This window comes from Rosa chinensis, chromosome 7 (genome assembly GCF_002994745.2).
Source record: "Rosa chinensis cultivar Old Blush chromosome 7, RchiOBHm-V2, whole genome shotgun sequence".
NCBI lineage: Eukaryota > Viridiplantae > Streptophyta > Magnoliopsida > Rosales > Rosaceae > Rosa > Rosa chinensis.
The window spans coordinates 64220279-64241789 of record NC_037094.1 but is presented as its reverse complement, the minus strand read 5'-3'; the positions used below and the strand labels follow the sequence as shown (position 1 = coordinate 64241789).

The window sequence follows — 21511 nt, the reverse complement described above, 5'->3', positions numbered from 1 at the left end:
TTGTTAAACACTTCTCTTGCCTGGTTCAATTCGGCTCTCTGCATGGCCACCTCGGTTGTGAGGTTAGCGCCATCCTTGCGAAGACCTGCCATATCTGACGCAGTCTGCTTAGTTTGGTTCGTGAAAGCCTCCATGATTTCTTTCTGGGACTGATTCTGCTCACTAGCGATACCTGTGGCATGAGCCCTTACTGCATTCTCTGACTGTACGATTTGTTGCTTAGTATCTTCTGCATGTCGGGTAATGTGCTGGTCTAGTTCGCGTATGAGCTGGTCTGTTTTCGCGGTTTCTCTTTCAAAATCAGCGGCTATCTTCTTGCGATGATTTTCAATATTCTCCATGATGATCGCGAACCTTACCTCGGAGGTCGCTCCCTCTGGGATATGCTTCGCAATGAAAGCCTTTCTTTCTCCCCTTTCCACTGTATTGGAGACAGCGGTAGTGATAACAGGCTCACTGGCCTGATTAGTAGTGACACTCTGGCCCTCAGTAGCGGCCGGGTGATTCTCTTCCCGTTCAGTTGACATATCGGGTAATTGGGAATGACGAGAAAATCTTTGAGTCACTTGTTCTTCAGAAAGACCACGACAGTCCGCGCGAGAATACGGTCTGTAACTGGAGGTCTTATGCTTTGAGCAGTTAGCATAAACCTTTTGGTAAGGGTTTTCGCTTGACTTCCGAATGGCTACGTTCACGAAGAGACACTATTGGCGTCCCACTAGGCGTGCCAAAATGTTTGGCTCCAAAACCAGTTGGCATGCAAACTGTCTCTTTTGAGCGTGTGCGCAGGCGTGCCAGCACCGTGGGGTGCAGTCGTCGGGGGAGTCCCTTGACCTGACTTCTTGTTCAAGCGTTGTGGACGAGGAGAGCATGCACCAACCTCGCCACAAGGTTCTTCTCTAGCCTTCCGAGAAAGGACTTCTTGCCTTATGGATAAGGACTTTGGATGTGATCTCTTCGCATCACCGAATCGATACTCAACGTTGTAGGCTGAGCAGAGCAATCACTGGGAAGTTTGGAGAAAACACGGGTTTTGCTAAAGATGGCAGTGGAAAGGTATGTAACGGCCTATTCTAGCTTTAGATGAATATATATATATATATATATTGGCATCCGACTTCAGGTTTGATTTAAAAAAAAAAAAAAAAAAAAAAAAAAAACTCTCTGAAACACTTTTAAAAATAAAATAAAAAAAGAAGCAGTATACGATTCAACTTGCCACAAAAGATGATTACAGCCTCTTATTCAAATTCCAGTGTTGAATACATAATAGGAAATACAATCTTAGACAAACAGAAACCAAATACAATCTTAAACAATCAGAAATTAGATACTGCCAACTCATATATAGCATCAATGTTCAATGCCAACGTTTGTTTTCCTATCAAACATCGAAGGTCCATAAGTGGACATGCAAATCTCAAAAAGGAGGGGAAATAAAAAACATATAAATGACCCGACGGGAACACTTGCAAACACAATGCCCATGATTATCATCTTTGCTTCTCCATCAAGCATAATGGTAAGGGCACATGAAAATGTGATCATCATCGCAGCAATAGAGACAAAAAGAGAAGAAAGGCCTATCATCATTTTTGTGGGTAAGGACCAAAGGAAATCATCTTCTGCATAAGTTGATGTGAGAAGTCCCAAGAACGTAATTACCGAAGTTGTGGAGGAAACAAGTGATATTGTATCTGAGATTATAAAAATCTTAAACAATTTTTTATGCATAAAAATTGGGAGACCGGTGTTACCATCAGTTGCGCCAGGAACTGTGAATGCTACAGCAAACATCATAGTAACAATAAGAGCACCTATAGTTGTACAAGAAGCTGCAGTCCCTTTCATCGATGCTTCTGCTTCCTCCTTTAATTTCTTGTGATTCTTGGTAAATAGTTCACGTGCTGTCAAGTTTGAAGTATTGACAAATTCATGCATTTCAATAGGTAACAGACTCTCCACCTCCTGCATTTCATTAGGAGATTTTTAGTCTCTATTTAATAAAATAGATTTCTGTCATCTATATATGATTTAATTTTTTGTATGACGTATGCTTGAACTAACATTTTTAATATTTTGAAAATGGGTGCGGCTATTGTCACTCCCATTTTCTTAGTTCACCATACTAACATTTGAATTATTAAAAGATTATATTTTTCAAGTGCAAAATGACTAATAAATACAATAATTGTCTAAAATTCAAATATGCAAGGAAAACTAATTAAATATAAAGGCTACTTAAACAAAAAAAAAAAAAACCTTAACCAAACCCACTCTTACATATGTCAGTGAGAATCAAACTCATGACATTTACAATGTTGGAATTGTAACTTACCAACAGGTCACAACTTACCAACAAATATAAAGGCTACGTACTTAATTTCTCATTGGATAATATTAATCTTCATATTCTCCACCCAAATATGAATTTATTACTATATTTTTTTTGTCATTTTGTTTTCTCCTCATTGTTAATTTGTTATTCAATTCACAAAACCATTAGTATTTAACTTCATCAAAATTTTGCATACCTTTTGTGAGCACCGAAAGTAAAAATTTAAAACACCAAAAAAAAAAAATCATTCTCTTCTTCATTGCTCACAGTTGTTAACTTACTAAGTATTTTGACATGGATTGAAATAGAGGAACATTAAAACAGAAAGAAAAAATTAAAATTAAAATGGAAGTAAATCAAATTATGATTTTGTTAGGAAACTTTAATATATTTTATTTTTTTATATTGATATAAATTAAATGAGAGATTTTTGTTAGAAAAATTTCTTTTTAATTGGATATGTGATATTATTATTTTTTGAGTAAATGAAGATTGGATATGTCATATACATATATTTCTGGAAAAAGAAATGAGTTAGATAAGTATAGTAAATTTAATATTGAAATTAAAAAGTAAGGTGTAATAAGCAAGTAGGGTGAAGTGGCATGGTAGCAATAGCCGCACCATTTGAAAATTTACTAAAAGAAAGAATTGGTTTTATATATACTACCTTCACACCGGTCCAATCCACATGTTATAACTTTTAATGCGTTACGTAATTTATTTTCGTGTGTGGAACATCTTTTTTATATATATATATACATTTTTTTTGTTATAAAATTGCTATTTAAAGTTTGATATTTATCTTCAATTGCAATTCATAAAAAAATTGCAATCGTAGACTGATAGTGAAAACAGTGGGGAATAGTTATAACTATCATGTATGGGTGTGGAGAAGTGGGTAGTTAGTTTCTGAAAATAATAGATTGTCTTATTTATTATTTATTTAAGTTTTAACTTTTTATCCTTGACAATTAAAAAGATATATAAAGTTATTTAATATTGGGGAGTGAAATCTACACTCCTCGTTTTACAATTCACACTCCATATTTTCTTTTTTAGTATCTTAAGTTTTTTGGTAGTGTGGATTGTAAATATTTGATATTAACATACTTAAAAAGAAAATATGAAGTGTGGATTGTAAGATGTGGAGTGTGAATTTCACTTTCCTTAATATCTTAAGGATATAAAAATAAAAATAAAAAGTTATGGTTGACAACACCACTTCTCTTAAATATCGTATAGATTACTAGATAAGAAGATTGAAATACTTAAATAATTATAATAATAATATATTCCTACAAATATTTTGAATCAGAAATGTTCCCCTGGTCAGCTTGTGTGGTCACTCACCGTCCAATCGGACGGTTAACAGCTAAGTGATGAGATCTGTGGTGAGAGCTGTCAACCGCCCGATTTCAATCGGACGGTGAGTGACCACACAATCCCTGGTCAGCAGCTGACCAGGGAAACGGGACTGTATTTTGAATATGCTGTCTATATTACTGTTTTACTATTTTACCCATGTTAGATGTATTTGTGCCCGTTGGGTTTTTTTTACCAATCAAGAGCATTATAGGTAATATAAACGTTTAACCATCTTTCTAAGGTTACAGAAATACACACACAAATGTACATGAGAACTGAAAATACTAACCTTGAACCATTGTAATTCTCGTTGCATTTGCAAACTTGCACCTTGAATATGATTATAATGTGTAACTGGGGATAAGTTTGCTGCACTATGTAGCATATTATTGTTAAACTTTGCTATACTATGCATAATATCGTCTCTCTTTTTTGACTTGAGCTTATATATTGAACTATAAATTTTTTCTTGACGATATTCAATGGCATACTGAAATATATTGTTTTTATCATCAAAGATTTCCATGACTGCCGGGTTTGCTTTTTGCATATGAGTAACAAATTCAACATGCCCTCGTTCAATAGCTTTGAAGAGTGAATTTCTCACAACGTTAAATTCTGCTGGTGTAAAGTTATCCAGACTTTTTGTCACTTGTACCATACAGCTTAGAAAGTTATCGAATCGGAAGTGGTTTGATTTCATTTCATACACATGATTGATTCCTAGGTTGAGAAAAAACAATAATGAGCTTGTGTCAAGATTTTAATATTTAAAGTATAAACTGAAAATTGACTAAACAATGTGGATTGAGCAGCATACCCAAAGCCTTAACGGCACCCATAATAAGTCTTCTGAATAACATCATAACTGCATCGCAAATTTCAACATTTAGTTTAAGTGCTTCAATCAACATGTTGAGTATAAAGAAAAGAAAAATATTAATATTACTAATGTATTTTTCCTTAGGAGGATGGGGTTGTTAAAAACAATGTAACACTAAAATTCACATGCTCAGTAACTGAGTAAGAAGATTACACTCAACCACCTTAGTGCTAGATCAAACGGTAGAAAATAAAACAATTTAAACTTGAAAATAATTCTTTTTACCATTAGATCTAAATCCAAAGGTAGTTAGCATAATTTCCTTACTGAATTATTGAACAGATGAACATTATTTTTTTTTTTTTAGAGGTTTGGACGACAGTAGTAACCACACACACACCCTCATGCAGTGTATCCCAGCGTAGCCGGGCTAATCACTGCACCGCAAACGCACGAACCTTTGATGTTTAATCAACCTAGGTCCCTCAAATCTGTTTGCCACAGGGTGGAGGTGGGATTCGAACGCTAGACCTGGGAGGTTCCAGACTAGGCCGCTCGACCAACACACCACACCACGTGGTTAACACTATTGATCAATGTAAAGGAAATGAAAGATTATCCGCCTAAACCATTTTTCTAACTTCTGGAGAGTAAAAAAATAAAATAAGAAGTAAAACGTACGGATAAGCAAAAAAAACCTATGTCACTTGATTTTACCTGAACGATACTTTCTTGACTCATTTTTCAAAAATAGCATTTCTGTTACTTAATTTAGATCGTGTCGTAGACTTTGATCATTCCATCTATTTGTTTTTTTTTTTTCCGGTTAAAACAATTACGTTATTGGCCACGAGTCTTATATTTATGATAATTGTGCCATTTTGATCAAGTCATGTGATTGACCACGTAACTGCTATAATAACACGTGACAAAAGTGACTATTTTCCAACGAAGACCCTGCACGCATCTCAACCTTTTAAAACCCCAAAACCAACCCCAAATAGAGTCTATATCCACCAGCACTCCCTGCAACCAGTTTCAAAAAGTAAAATATAGAACGATGCAGAGTCCCGAACCTATTCAGCGGGCACCATTCGAAACTAGTGGTGAAGGAAAGTAATGCACTGACAGTGCAAAGGTGCAGCTGTTGTGTGTTCTACTACATTTTAGAAAAAGCAACATACCCGAGCAAAATATATCCCTGAGATGACCTTGATCAGCTTCTGATCTTGTTTTTGGATATAGTTCATCTTCTGATTCTGAAGCACTAATAACTTTCTCGGAAAGAATAAAATCAATAGGTTGTATGTATATACCTATCAAGGAAAGAAACGTATAAGAGGTATACTATTAACTTTCAAGTTATGTATATAGAAAATAATTAATGGTTTTGGTGAACAATTAATTCATTTCATCACCTAGCTAATTTCCATTCCTCATGTCTTTTATAATGATCATATATCTTAACTAGTACAAGTGTATCATTAAGTACCTAGCTTCTACATTATTAATAAATTGTTATTAATTAGTACATCTGAACTATTAATCTATACACATTTTGTTTGTCTTAATTTCATAACTTGTCCATAATGTAGTCCATCCAGTAATGAATTTGGAATATTATGGACAATTATTCAATTGACATAAACATAAATATGTTAATAACAAATTAACAATATGGTGTGTGGTAAGTACAGTTCTCGATTATTAACTTCCGTCAAGAATTAAGTCACTATAAGTCTTGGTGGTACGTTAGGTTGTTTAAATTTATTAATTATCAATAAGGGCAATGATATGGGGCCTCAATGAGGCCTAAGATTTGTGGCCTCAAATCCTAGGTGTCATGCCATATAAGTAAATACAAATTTTATTTTCAATTCCACATAATATATCTTGACACATCATATTATGGCAACACCAACTTTACCCTTTTACATTTCCTTTTAGATGTTAGGGGGTGAATCAATTACATTAATGAATTTAATTAGATGACGAAAAAAATATCAGCTACTAATTATGTATTAATTTAAGAGATATGTCTATAGATTCTTTGACCAATATTTTTCTTCATTTAATTAAATTTTTTTCATTTAATTTTTCTTTCCAAATGGTATTAATATATTGAATTATGTGCCAAGAAATAGACGTTTAACTTTTCTTTCCAAATATTGATTAATTTCATCCAAAAAAAATAGCATTAATAAATTGAATTTGAAAAATACTTATGTCTAAATTAAGAGGTAAGAAAAAATTCCCACATTAGCAGCCATGAATTAATATCTACAATCTAGATATAAGGGAAAAACAAACAAAAAATAATGAATTCAAATCTAACGTTTAAACCCTACCTACATAAAGAGAAATTGTTGAACAAAAGAATATATACAATCATATGAATATGTATTTTTCACATTATATTTCTAAAATTTGCAGGAACCCAACAAAGGTTGAATTCATATACATGTGTTATGCAAATCTATTAATCGAACGTACGTGCAAATCTATTGACTGAATTACATGATTTTTTTTGCACTCTCGATTGATGTTGTTTAAATCTAAGAATGAGTGTAATGAAACAGAAAAAAAAAAAAAATTTAGAAAAAATCCAAAATAATTTAGAGTCATTAGATTTTGAAATGATAAAATTGTCTTTTTCTCAAGAATTACATAACATGATTTGACAAATAGGTGATGTGTGTGGATGACATGGCATGACACCTAAGATTGAGGCCACAAATCTTAGGCCTCATTGAGGCCACAAATCATTTTCCTTATCAATAATATAGTGATTATCACGAAAAAAAAGATTGAAAGAATGTATTAGAACTAACTCTTGTAGATCAACTTTTGCCAAAATGTCAGTCGCGCTCCGCTAAGAAATGCACCACGCATACCAGCCAATACAAGCATGGGCGGCTGTCCAAGTCCGTTGTCAGCCATGGCCAGCCTTGGATAATTTTGTAGCAGGTTCCATGCAACATCTAAGGTAGAGACGTCATACAAAGACTAGTTATAGGTACCAAGAATTAACATAATTGATTCACCTACCATTGTTCTTGAAACAATTAATCGATCTTACCGAGTCCTTTGGGACGCCAAATACACATAGTAATAAGTTGAGCGCCCGGGGTTCCATTCGCGCCCGGTGTTCCATTCTCACGCAGTAGAGTCTCATGGGGAGTGAGAGAGAAGAGACAACGTGCCATTTCCCATTTGTTTCGACTACAAGCCCTCACAACAGGAATATAATTTCTGGGCTGACTACTGATTTCAACTATTTCCCGGTTCTTTGCAACCATGGAACTAGCTATTTGGATCCAGTGTGCTTTTGTACAGGATGCAACTATAACACCATCTAAAGCTGTACGGCCTTTGCCATCTTTTTTTGCCAAATCTTTTTCACTCATCGACGACAACAAATTTTTCACATTATCCACATGTCCTTCCATGACTGCTGTGTGAAGATCGGTGCATCCGGTGTCTGGGAAACATCAGAAACATATTGTGTACCACTTTGAACAGCAAAACAAACAAAATGTAGCCATTTATCTTTTAAGAAAAAAATAGCGAACATGACTTAGTTTTTGCATACCTTTTTGGTCTTTAGTAGTGTCACGTGGTTTGATCTTTTTCTCCAAAATTTCCCATGCTAAATTGGCTGATCTGATTGTCCGGATAAAAGAATACATCTCAGTCCCGCAACTGATTTTAATTGCATGCAAGGCCCTGGCATTCTTTGTCCTCCAAGCCTTATATGCAGTTTCCCCATTACTTGCAGGAGGTTTCTGTTTGACAACCTCCCAAAGATCCTTAGCTAATAAGTAAGTCTCAATCCGAGAACTCCAATCTTTATAGTTATGCTGGTTAAGAACTTCGAGGACAATTTCATTGGAGGCAACTGTGGTACTTCCCATGCTCGATCAATCTGTCAATAATTAACTCGGTGATTTTATGTCAGATTATGTATTTGAAATAACAAGGAAACCAAAACGTATAACTACGTACTCACCGAATAATGTATATATCGGTTGGAGAAATCTTCAAAAAACTACAGCTGGTAAGTTCCAATAAGTACAGAGGCAGCGCAGGAAGCAAGCTCTACAACTTCTGTATGAAGAGCTAGCCGCAGCTTCTGATTTATAATAACAAATCAATTCATTAAAAACGACTTGGACAATTCAAAGTCATTGTGCATTTCATTAATAGAAGACTTAAGTAATAATATTATGGTGGGAGAATCACTACTCCAATCTAACGGGGGCTTTTGCCTCTTAAGGTAAAAAAAAAAAAAAAAAAATTAATAGCGTCAGGCTCTTCCAGCTCAGTGAACGTGTCAACTATGCATCATGTGCTGTACCAGTACCGCCTGGATATAGCTCATACTTATCTCTAATGTCAACAAGATTAATTGGCACGATCGAGAACTTCTAATAAACAACATTAACGTCTGGAAATGTAAATGGGAACGTACGTTCAGACCTTGGTGTCCGCTGGAATATATATTGACTTGATAACATGTTGGTTCTCATAAATGTAAGTTGGGATCAACTTGATTATTTTCCAGCGAGGCTGCTGATCGATTAACGAGTACTCTCGCAAACTCAATGATGATAGGAGAGGATCAAAACCTGCAATTAGCAATGTATGATAGTTTAGCAGTTTTCTAGCTCCGCCGATATTGAGACTGTTTATATGTATGTCCGTGTAAGAATTAGGAATTCCTCTTTCCCGAAATGAGCGTTAAGAATAAGAAGAAATCTAAAGGGGAAATTTGAGAGAGAGAGAAAGAGAGATGTATATCAGGTTGACGAGCAAATTATTGAGTCAAAAAAAAGAGAGAGAAAATTTAAATTTATTAACTCCGGCCAACTGGATCGATTAGGTTTAAGTTGATTGAGCCATAATAATACGTACATAAATGCTGATATCATCGTATGAATGGGTGCTTACGTTCGTAGCTTCATGCTCTAAATAGGATCGAAGGTGACGAGGTAAAAGTCTGATAACATGGCAATAATAGTGCTGAGAGTTGTGGATCTGCAAGAGAAGCTTTAAAGAAGAAGATAAGAAATCACGGAGAAAATTTTGAGAGAGTTATAATAGAGTTTTTTAATAATCTTCAGCTTAAAAAACTATATATTACAATTATGAGACAATTTATATAAGAGAAACTACTAACTTGGTAGTCACCGACTCCAGCCACAGCTGGCACATAAAAGATAATGAAGCTTCTCGCAGTTATAGATCCATTTTTGCCAGAATGTACGTTGCGTTCCACTCAAAAATGCATAGCGCATATGAGCAGATCCAAACATCTAGGGTCCTCCTAGATCCATTGTGATCGAACAAAGGCCAAGCTTGGGCAACGTTTTAGCAAATCGATCCTATGCAATATCTAAAGCAGATCGAGTCAAAGAAGAATTATCATAGCTAGGTACTACAATTACCAATATTTCATATATGGAAGATCAATAAATCTTACGTACAAAGCCCTCTTAGCCGGCAAATACACACTTGCTAATGAGTTGATCGAGCACCGTGAGTTCCGTTATCGGCCAATAGAGCCTGGACTTAGTATACAACCTAAAGCACTAGAGCCTTCGCCATCTTCTATTTCTAATTCTTGTTCCCTCATCGATGACACCAACTCCTTCACAGTTATTCCCAAACTTTCTCGTCTCATCAGTTACACCAAATATTTCACAGTATGCACATTCCCCTTGTATGTTGCTGCGTGGTGTAGCCGTGTAGCCATTAATAATCTCATTTATTTCCAAATCTTCTTGTGTCATCAACAACACCAACTCTTTTACGATATGCAAAAGAGTTTGAAGAGCGATATAACCCGTCTCTGGAAACTTTGCTCTTACTGCACTGGGATATACTATATAGTGTCGCAAGACATTCCTTTGCATTATTCCGGCCAGTCACCACTCACGACATGACCAAAGAAAGGCTCATACGTGGAGTCGTACTCATATTGGCATCGTTCTCATTTCTTGCCCATGCATTTCCTCCGCAGTATGAATGATATGAATCCTTCGGTTGTTTGTAACAATTTGGCGCTCAAGACAAATTAAGGTTGAAACTAATTAAGATTTTAACGTAGAACATTTTTAAAATCTTTTTTTTTTTTTTGTAACAGATAATGTTCATTGATTATTAAAGCCAGAACATCATATATATCAATTTCTATGCTCAAACCATATCTCTGAGATCTAAATAAACTAAAAAGTTCACAAATACCGATCATTATGACCAATAAGCTCGCTCATTTAAAATAAACAAGCCTACTGTACATGCATGTCCATTTGCAAGCATAATTAGCTATAATGAGCCACGCTCATGGTACCACCGGGGGTACCAACGCCCACCATATGAGTGACTGACGTAAAGACAGTTAGCCGGGTTACCGCCTGAGCCCCGGATCAACCCCAAAGCACCGCCGACGCGCCGCCACGCGCCGTGTCAAGATGGCATCAGAAGCTACTGAAACTGGGAACTGAAGCACCATCAGTCCCACATCGAAAACAAGGAGAAGATCATCCTCTTCCTCACCTATAAAAGGTCCTCTCCTCTCTCCTCATTTATTACGCATTCAATACTTACCTACTGTTACTTTGTCAACATAAATACATTGACTAACTTAGGCATCGGAGAGTTGAAGACCGCCCGGCGCGGTCTCCCTCTGACGCCCGTTGTATTTTATTTGACAGGTAACGGGAACCATTCACAACAAAGGTATCGATCCGCCTGCCGGATCAGCGTTAACTAAGGTCCAGCTACCGCTAGACTTTTAGACATTAACATTGGCGCCGTCTGTGGGAATCCTTGAACAGAAGGTCATCCCATCACAGTTACCATGACTAACGGTAGCGGGGGAAATATCGGGGAGCAGGCAGACCAGTCCGCCGTTCCCCAACCCGCCCGCCCAGCGGTAAGCATCAACCGTGCACTATTCAACACCCCGGTCAACCCAGGCGGTGAAACAAATCCAAGCAGCAGCCGTCCCCCAGGTCAGGACCTCACCGCCTTGTATGAATTGGCGCTGGCGGACCTCCACAAAGCAAACAGAGAGCGCGAGCAGGAACGCAAGGAGAAGGCGGAGGCCCAAAACCAGGTGGCCACGCTGATGACACGTTTCGACGAGCTAAGGCGAACGCTGGACGCAAACGCCAACCCTGCACGAAGCGAGCAGTCACACAGCACCAGACACAGCCGGCCTACCGCTGGTATAGGACCCATCGTGCAAATGCAGGTACCGCTAAGCCCACCTGAGCTGGCAGGAATGGGACCACCCCCTATCCCACACCTGCCGGAGCAGGAGGCGGAGTCATCGCTGCGCACCCACCACTCGAGGACTAGAACAAGGACTGAGGGTAATCTACCCATTCCCGGTCGGGGGTTCGATCCGCGGAAAGCCCGAGCGGGCCCCGCGGGCGACGCAACCACCCAAATTTTGGAGAGGATGCAGCAGTTAGAACGGAGATTAATCCTGGCGGAGGCAGGCACCCCGGCGCCGGCCCCAAACCCACTCTTCGCGTCCAGGCCAGGCCCATTCACCGCCACAATTTTGCAAGCCGTCAGACCAGCATTTGCAAAGACCCCAAAAATGTCACATTATAGCGGTAAGACCGATCCCTTCGTCCACATGGACACGTTCAAGAAGGTCACCAACAACAAGGGATTTGATGACGCCACCCTGTGCCACTTGTTCAGCGAAACGCTGGATAGTGAGGCAATGAGTTGGTTTTTCGAGTGTCCGCCAGGGTCCATCGACTCATTCCACGCATTATCTCATGCTTTCCTCTCTCGATTCATCTTGTTGTCCGCCGGTCATCACAACACGAGCCAGTTGTTTGGCGTCAGACAGGGAGGGGACGAATCATTGAAGGCATTCGTCACAAGATGGCGAGCGGCAGCATCTCAGTGCCGCGATCTCGATAAAACAATGGCTTCGGCGGCTTTCAAGCAGGGACTCCTCAAGGGACCATTCCTATATCACCTCAACTACAATCATCCAAATGCGGCGTATGATCACCTTATGAGTGAGGCGGTCATTCATGCCCAGGCAGAGTTTATCACATATGGAGAAACCCCACCGCCACCAGCAACACCAACAAAGTCATCTCAACCCTCCTCCAGCCATCAAGAGACCGCCAGCAAAGCCCCCACTGCACCGCCAGCTGACAAGAAGAGGGAGTGGCAGCAGGGCGGCTACCAAAGCAAGAGGCAGAAAGACAACCACTACAAGGGCAACCGCCAATCCCAGGGGGACAATCGCAACAAGCAGACGGAATCCTCTCAGCGGTATGCAGTGTTCACCGTCCTCACAGCCTCGTACTAGGAGATTTACAATCAGTGCAAGGATCAGATACCACCGCCACCCTCGCCGAGATTCCCCAAAAAGGGTAAGCCAAGAAACACCGGCATGTGGTGCAAGTACCACGAGGACAGCGGTCACAATACCAACAGTTGCAACGCTCTCAAAACAACCATTGAGACCCTATACCGGGACGGCAAGATGGATCAATTCAAGGTGCGCCAACCGCCACCTGTGATTGCCAACATTGAGCCACTGGGCCGCATCAACACCATCGACGGCGGGGCTCCAATCACCAACATGTCTCACAGGGCAAGAAAGCGTTACGCACGCGCCAATCACCCAAAGGAAGTCTGTAACATCCGCTACGAGAGATCCACCAAACTCCCAAAGTCTGGTTGGGAGCCCATCACCTTCTCAGAGGAGGAGGAGCGAGGAGTGCATCTACCCCATGACGACCCATTCCTGATCGATGCCATTCTCGACAGATGGTCAGTAGGAAGAATCTTGGTGGATAGCGGATCTGCTGTCAATGTCATATTCAGCGGTTGTTACAACAACCTTAAGCGGAACAAGAAACTACTACAAGACCATGAGCCGTTGCTTAGCTTCTCCGGCGATATCACTCAACCGCTGGGCTCTGACTACATGCGGTTAACCATCGGCTCCAGTCCATGTATGGCGGAGGTACATACCGAATTTATAATTGTGGACTGTTTCAGTTCGTATAACGCCATCATAGGACGGCCGGCACTCAACAAGCTCAAATGCATCATCGCCGGATACATGCTTCTCATGAAGTTCCCCACACCCAACGGCACAGGCTGTGTCAGGGGAAGTCAGCAGCTGGCACGAGAATGCTACTCTACCACCATTGCGCGGTCAACCCGCCGCCACGAAATCCTAACGGTAGGAAATCAGGCACCGCCACCGGATATCTTCGAGGATCCTAGGGATGAGGAGGAGAAATACGTAAGGAAGGAACCGGTCAATCCTGAAACATCGTTGAAGGTCATCAGCATCTCTGACGAGCACCCAGAGCGGACAGTCCGCATAGGAGCTCAGCTAGACCCAGAAGTAGCCGCAGAACTTACTCAATTCCTGCGGGACAACGCCGCCGTTTTCGCATGGTCATATGCGGACATGCCAGGTATCTCTCCCGAAATCATCACACACAAACTAACCATTAAGCCATCCTTCCATCCCATCAAGCAGAGGCGAAGGGCCTTCGACGAGGAGAAATACCTCGCCATAGGAGAAGAGGTCGCCAAACTCCAGGGCATTGGATTCATCCGCCAGGTAATCTATCCCCAATGGATCTCCAACCTGGTCATGGTCAAGAAGCCTAGCGGCAAGTGGCGGATGTGTGTCGACTTCAAAAATCTCAACAAGGCGTGCCCAAAGGACAGTTTCCCTCTCCCACGCATTGATCAGCTGGTTGACGCAACCGCCGGGCATGAACTCCTCAGCATGATGGACGCTTTCTCCGGTTACAATCAGATCAAGATGCATCCCAGCGATCAGGAGTGTACCACCTTCACCACCGACAAGGGCCTCTATTGCTACAATGTCATGCCTTTCGGTCTGAAGAACGCCGGAGCAACTTATCAGCGGCTGATGAATGCTATGTTCGCTGAACATTTGGGCAAGATAATCGAGGTCTACGTGGACGACATGTTGGTCAAGAGTATAAAAGCCAGCGGACACGTGGCAAACCTCAAGATCATAGTTACCATCCTCCTGGCCTATGGCATGCGCCTCAACCCAGAAAAATGCTTCTTTGGCGTCACCGCCAGCAAATTTCTGGGTTATATCGTCAGTGAACGAGGCATCGAGGCTAACCCGGACAAGGTGCAGGCCATACTCGACCTGGCAGACCCTGAGTATAAGGTACACGTCCAATGCCTCCAAGGCAAGTTAACCGCCCTCTCTCGATTCATCTCCAGGCTCACTGACAGGTGTGCCCCATTTTTCAAACTCCTCAAAACAACTCACAAGAAAGTCATCAACTGGAACCCAGAATGTCAGGCGGCGTTTCAGGGCTTGAAGGATTACCTGGCGGCAGTCCCACTACTCTCTATCCCTGTGCAAGGAGAGACACTGTTCATATACCTAGCGGTATCGGTATCAGCGGTGAGTTGCGCCATTGTCCGGCGGGAGGGACAGGACGAGCTCCCAGTTTTCTACGCCGGCAGGGGCATGAACGGGGCAGAAACAAGGTATCCACCCTTAGAACAGCTAGCTCTTGCACTCATCGTTGCCGCCAGGCGCCTCCGCCAGTATTTTCAAGCGCACACAATCCACGTGCTGACCAATCAACCACTGAGACAGGTAATGCAGAACCCTGAACATTCAGGGCGCCTCAGCAAGTGGGCCATCGAGCTCAGTGAATTTGACATAGACTACAAGCCAAGAACCGCCATGAAGGGTCAGGCGGTAGCGGACTTCATCGCCGAGCTCACTGAGCGCCAGCCCAGTCCCAGCACGGAGAGTGAGCCCGGGACGGAAATGGTCACCGCTAAGGAGCCAGCTCCCCTACAATCAGATTGGAACCTGCATGTGGACGGCTCCGCCAGCGCCAAGGCCAGCGGCGCAGGAGTCATCCTCACAGGCCCTGGGGGGCTGAATGTGGAATACGCACTAAAATTCAACTTCAAAGCCTCCAACAACATGGCGGAATACGAAGCACTCATTGCCGGCCTACTCCTCGCCATCGATTCAGGGGCTGACAGCGTCAACATCTTTAGTGATTCCCAGTTGGTCGTTAATCAGGTCAATGACAGCTTCCAGGCCAAGGACCAACAGTTAGCGGCATACTTGGGGTACGTTAAGACACTCCTCAAGAAATTCAAATTTCATAACATCACACAAATCCCCAGGGAAAAGAACGCCAAGGCTGATTCACTGGCAAGGCTAGCAACCGCCCAGCCACATCAGAGTCCAGCGGACACAAGAGTGGAATGTCTTGACAAGCCAAGTATCACAAAAACCCTGGCGGAGATCTTCAACATTGAGGTCAATACCAGCTGGATGGACGAAGTCATCGAGTACAAGCGCAACGGCACATTGCCGGACGACAAGGTTAAGGCGCGACAACTCCAGCGGAGGGCAACCCGCTACAACATCCAGAACGGCAAGCTGTACCGCCAGGGATTCACCCATCCCAACCTCCGCTGCCTAACCCCAGAGGAGGGAAAGGTCGTTCTGGCAGCAATTCATAGCGGAGAATGCGGAAACCATTCAGGCGCCAGATCCTTAGCCAATCGCACAATGCGACAAGGCTATTTTTGGCCTACTCTCGGCGACGATGCCCGCCAGGTAGCAAGATCATGCCACAAGTGCCAACAATTTGCTGACATCCCGCATGCACCGGCGGAACCACTATCGGTCATCGTCGCCCCATGGATCCACTCAACTTGGGGCCTGGATCTGATGGGAAAATTTCAAACCGCCAAGGGCCAGTTCAAGTACATTATAGTGGCTATCGACTACGACAGCAAGTGGATAGAGGCGGAACCACTAACAGCAATAACTACCGCCAAGGTAATTCACTTCCTCTGGAAGAACATCTACTGCCGTTACGGTGTCCCACACACGATAATCACCGACAATGGCACACAATTCAACAACAAGGAGCTCATCTCTTTCACCGCCAACTTGGGTACTAAGATGAGTTTTGCATCTGTCGCCCACCCCCAGACCAACGGTCAGGTCGAAGCAGCAAACAAGATAATCAAAAGGCTGCTGAAAAAAAAACTCGACAAAGCAAAGGGTCTATGGGCGGAGAAACTCCCGGAAGTTCTATGGGCCATCAGAACAACCCCAACTTCCGCAACAGGTGAAACTCCCTTCTGCATGATGTTCGGAACGGAGGCTGTCCTGCCCATTGAGGTCTCTCAACCTACCGCCAGAGTCGAGGGCTACCGCCCAGAGACCAACACTGACGGCATCAACCTGGACAAGGACCTCCTGGAGGAAAAGCGACACAGGGCCCACCTATGCAACCTGCAAAACAAGCAGCGGGTATCGCGTTTCTACAACGCCAGAGTCAAGGCCCGGAACCTCCAACTGGGGGACTGGGTAATGAAGGAAGTCATTCCACCGCCAACAAAGCTTCGCCCAACTTGGGAAGGTCCGTACAAAATTGTGGAAGTCGTTAGCCCAGGCACCTTCTACTTAATGGACAAGGACGGCGTCACAACGACCCACCCTTGGAATACCGAACACCTTCGGTATTATTACAAATAGTCATGCCGCTACCCAAGAGCATCTTGACTTAGCTAAATTTTTGTTCAATATTTAGCTAAGGGAAGCTACCCAACGGGTACTACCCCTCTTTTGTAAACGCTGATCAGTCAGCTATCAATGAAACGAGGAATTATTCAAACCATTGTTACCAAGTCTAGCACTGAGGGCAACTGGCAACGCCAGGAATCGTCAGCGGACCACGTCCGCTACGTGGTGCACTTGGACCAATTTTAATTCCTTTAATGTTTCATTGCTTGGCAAAAGAAAAATCTCTACGTCAAAACTCTAGCGGTACAAACACATCATGACAAACGTCAAACTCTGAAATTTCATTTCAGGGCTGGGACTCCCCACCCAAAATAGTTCATTATTACAGTGTAAAAAAAAAAAGGCCCTATGGAAGTCTCAGCTGGCTTCAGCGGTTGTCTTCGGCTTCTCCGGCTTCAACTGGCGGTGGCACGACCGATCGGCTCGCCTGATCGGACCCTCGAGCTGTCGGACTGGGAGTCTCCATTGTACCATCCGCCCGGGTGTGTGCCTCCAGAAATCCGGCACGTGACACCTCCGACGGGGTCTGCTGGGGAGTCTGCTGGGACCTTTCCGGCGGATGGGAGCCACTTTCCCCGCTGCCCGAATGGGTACCTGCCGCAGTGGGAGGCACGACTTCTGTCTCCGGCGGGACACCCTCGACCACCGGCACGTCGGGCTGTGACGCCTTTACAAAGTCAATGGCGCCCTTCCGCGTCAACATGTCTATATTTGCCCGGGCCCCAGACTTCGCCGCTTCGGTCAATGTCTTTTTATACTCCGCCGACATCTTGAACGCTTCAACGGCGGCGGCTGCAGAAGAACTCTGTTCATTTTTCAGGCGGTTGACCTCCCCGTCCAGCCGCTGCATCTCACCCAGTCTGGCGGCAGACTCCCGCTGCACAATGATGAGCTTCTTATCTTTAGCGGCTATCCGCTCCTGCAGCAATGCGATCTCCTGCTCCAACTGGGAGACGCGTTCATTCCTCTCCAGGTCCCGCCTTATGGCCGCATTAAGCTTGCCGCGGGCGTCCGCATAGTCACACTCCGCCTTGGCCAGCCCCTGCTCGGCCTCCACCAATCTCTCCTTGGCCTCCGCCAGCTCCCTCTGGAGACCTCCGATCTCCCCCCTGAGCTCTTCCTCAATCCGGGGCTGCTTAGACGCCGCCTCGAACATATCATGTAACCCCGCAGATATTTGACCAAACGCCGAGCTGAAGGGCGATTGGTCAATTGCCGTCGGGCGCGATATGCCCGCCAGACCCCCGAACCCCAGCCGCTCGCACAAATGGAAAAGGAACGCCCGCTCCCCTTCTGTCATGAATGGCGCATACTCGGCAAAGGAGTCCAGATCACTGACGGCTGCTGCCTCCCCCTCCGCCACTGCACCCTTCGACGCAGCTTCTCGAGCCTTCTTTTGTTGGCGGACTCCGATCACCACCTCTTCTTCCTCTTCCTCGACGGGGGAGTCAGGCTGCCGGCGTTTTCTCTCCAACGCCCGTTGTGTCCCAGCAGCGGTCCTCGTCACCCGCACCGGCGGCTCACCCCGGGACTCGGTGGCAGTCACCGTCGGCTGCACCGTCTTCTTTTGAGGACCGCGCCGGGTGGTAGGCATCCGCTCCCGCGGCCTTGTACCAACATTCCCCCTCTCCCCGCCACCCACTTGAGTGTCCGCCTGCACTACCGGCAGGCCATCCTCACCCAGGTGGGAGTGGTGCGGCATCGGCAGCTCCACCACAACCTCAGACTGGCTCAGCACCAGCGTCTCCGGGTTCACCACCGTCTGCTGGGCCGCCAACCCCTCGGCATACATAGCCTCCAGAAAATTTTCTATCTCGGCGCGATCCATTGCTTTTTCGAAAGCGTCGCGACTGGATTTGTTACCGGGCGGGGTTTCTGAAAAGAAAAACACAAACACCCGTCACTCCGGATTAAAAAAAAAAAAAAAAAAAAAAAAAATGATGAGATGTGGCGGAGTGGCTCTCACCAATAGAGCGAGTTAGCCCCAGGTCGACCAGCAATTCCCAACCGGTCAGAAGACGGAAGTCAAGCAAATTGCGGTTCCGCCAGCAGCCGCGGATCCTCGCCACGCGACACTCCTCTTCGCGCGTCAGAATATACCTTAGTCCCGCTGCACAAACACAATAATCATTAGCAAAAACCGCAGGTTTGCAAAAGTTTGAAACCGCCAGTTAGTTTTAGCGGAAACCAGTTGCCAACCTCGGATGGGCTGGAATTCCGACTTAGTCTTAAACGTCGGCCCCTCCACATTCGACCTAGTATGGTACTCCCAGCCATCTGTGGCGACGCAGAAGGTCCCCCGCCAGTAGGACATTGAGTCCCTTAAATTCTCAATCAACTTGGGCGCTCCCTGGCGGCGGCTTAGGTTCACGCACCCTCTGCAACCTCGGCGCTTCACATACACTAGCTCGTAGAAGTGAAGCACTTCCGCCACGGTAGGCCCCTCGCACCCCGACAAGCGCCACAGGGAGTTCATCGCCAACAGCAACCGCCACATGTTGGGACAGATCTGCCCAAAGGCAAGCCCAAACTCGCACACAAGAATTTGGAGATTGGGCACTAGCGGGAATGTCACTCCTTGGCGGAATATGGCCTCGTGCACGGCAGCACATCCCGCTGGGAGCATCGAGGCCTTCTCATCCGCTGTCGGGGGGCGCAGCTTCACCGAGCCCGGCAACCGGAACGTCCGCTTCATCCGGTTAACAGCGGCGGCATCCATCCGCCCACCTGCCTCGTCGACGGCGGTGCCATCTGAGAGGTACCACGCCGACTCGACATTTTGGCCCGGCGCTTCCCCTTCGCCAGCGGAGCCGCTAGCAGCGCTATTGCTCGCCAAGCGCTCGTCACGCCTAGCCAACTCACCCGCCCTAGAGCTCTCTGGACGCGAGCCACGATCCATAGCTATTTCCCAGGGGATGGTCCGAAGTGGCTCAACTTCAAGCGGTTCTGGCAGTGAGGTTCCTGCATGGGCAGACGGACGCAACGAGTCAATAAAGGTCATATCCGCCACGCTGAACGACACGTCAGACCCGGAATCCTCACTGCTCGAAATATCTATGACGTTGGCCATCCCAAACCCTAAAACCCACATCAGTTAGCACAAATACAGATCTAACCTACTCTCACATCAGATACAGCCAAAGATGCCAAGAACAACTACCCACAAAAATACCAAAACAAAAACAACCGCACGCTCAACCCAGATTAGACCGTCTAGCAAAACCCAAAACCCCAACTTTCTGTCAAACACCATAACCTCCCTCAAATCTCTCCCTACACCCTCCGAAAACAGCACAGAGGCAATATCATACCATTAACAGAAATACCAAAACCCAGAAACCACCATTGCAGATTCAATGAAACAGGAAGAGGATCCGAAATACCAACCTCACGTCGAAGACTTTGGAGTGCAGTTCGTCTTCACTAACAGTGTTCGTCCTCTCCAGTCCGACTACTCCACGCAGGCCCGGAGATCTCCTTCGCAATTCGCAGGCGAACAAGGTTCGAAGCAGGCAACTCAGATTTGAAGATTTTCCAGAAATGTCGAAACTCGCTCAGTTCCCCCCTTTTTATGCCAACATCAAATCATCCTGAGCCGTCCGCTACAAAACTACATCACGAACCAACCGTACACGTGTCCCACGTCTTCATTAACTCCCTGGATTAACCGAGGCGTCGCCTCGGTTACGAGATCCATCATTACTCGCATTAATGACGAGAAGACGGCTAGGCTTAGGAGGCAAGCCTCCAGACGCTAACCCTCTCAGAGTTAGCCACGTGTCCACCGTCATCATTCTTTGGCTTCCAAGGGAAGTCACCACCTGACAAGTAAACCCCCCAACCATGGCAAGTCTCCGCTGAGCGAAAACCCCGCCCAGCGGATCCATCCTCACTTGTCATCTCCCAAGTGACGGAGTCTCCGCTGAGCGAAACCCCGCCAGCGGATCCTCACTTGTCATCTCCCAAGTGACGGAGTCTCCGCTGAGCGAAACCCCGCCAGCGGATCCTCACTTGTCATCTCCCAAGTGACGGAGTCTCCGCTGAGCGAAACCCCGCCAGCGGATCCTCACTTGTCATCTCCCAAGTGACGGAGTCTCCGCTGAGCGAAACCCCGTCAGCGGATCCTCACTTGCATCTCCCAAGTGACGGAGTCTCCGCTGAGCGAAACCCCGCCAGCGGATCCTCACTTGCATCTCCCAAGTGACGGAGTCTCCGCTGAGCGAAACCCCGCCAGCGGATCCTCACTTGTCATCTCCCAAGTGACGGAGTCTCCGCTGAGCGAAACCCCGTCAGCGGATCCTCACTTGCATCTCCCAAGTGACGGAGTCTCCGCTGAGCGAAACCCCGCCAGCGGATCCTCACT

At 44.8% G+C, this 21511-nt stretch overlaps 1 protein-coding gene across 1 annotated transcript; it reads right to left on the bottom strand.

The window, feature by feature from the left end:
• Positions 1-1353: 1353 nt before the first annotated feature.
• LOC121050693 lies at positions 1354-8605 on the bottom strand. The gene is made up of 8 exons (XM_040511561.1): positions 8539-8605; positions 8122-8454; positions 7609-8010; positions 7361-7510; positions 5714-5845; positions 4527-4574; positions 3996-4429; positions 1354-1968 (listed from the first exon to the last, which is right to left on the bottom strand). Exons 2-8 carry the CDS (start codon positions 8441-8443, stop codon positions 1354-1356), a joined length of 2103 nt encoding a protein of 700 aa, XP_040367495.1. The 5' UTR covers positions 8444-8454; positions 8539-8605.
• Between the last annotated feature and the right edge of the window lie 12906 nt (positions 8606-21511).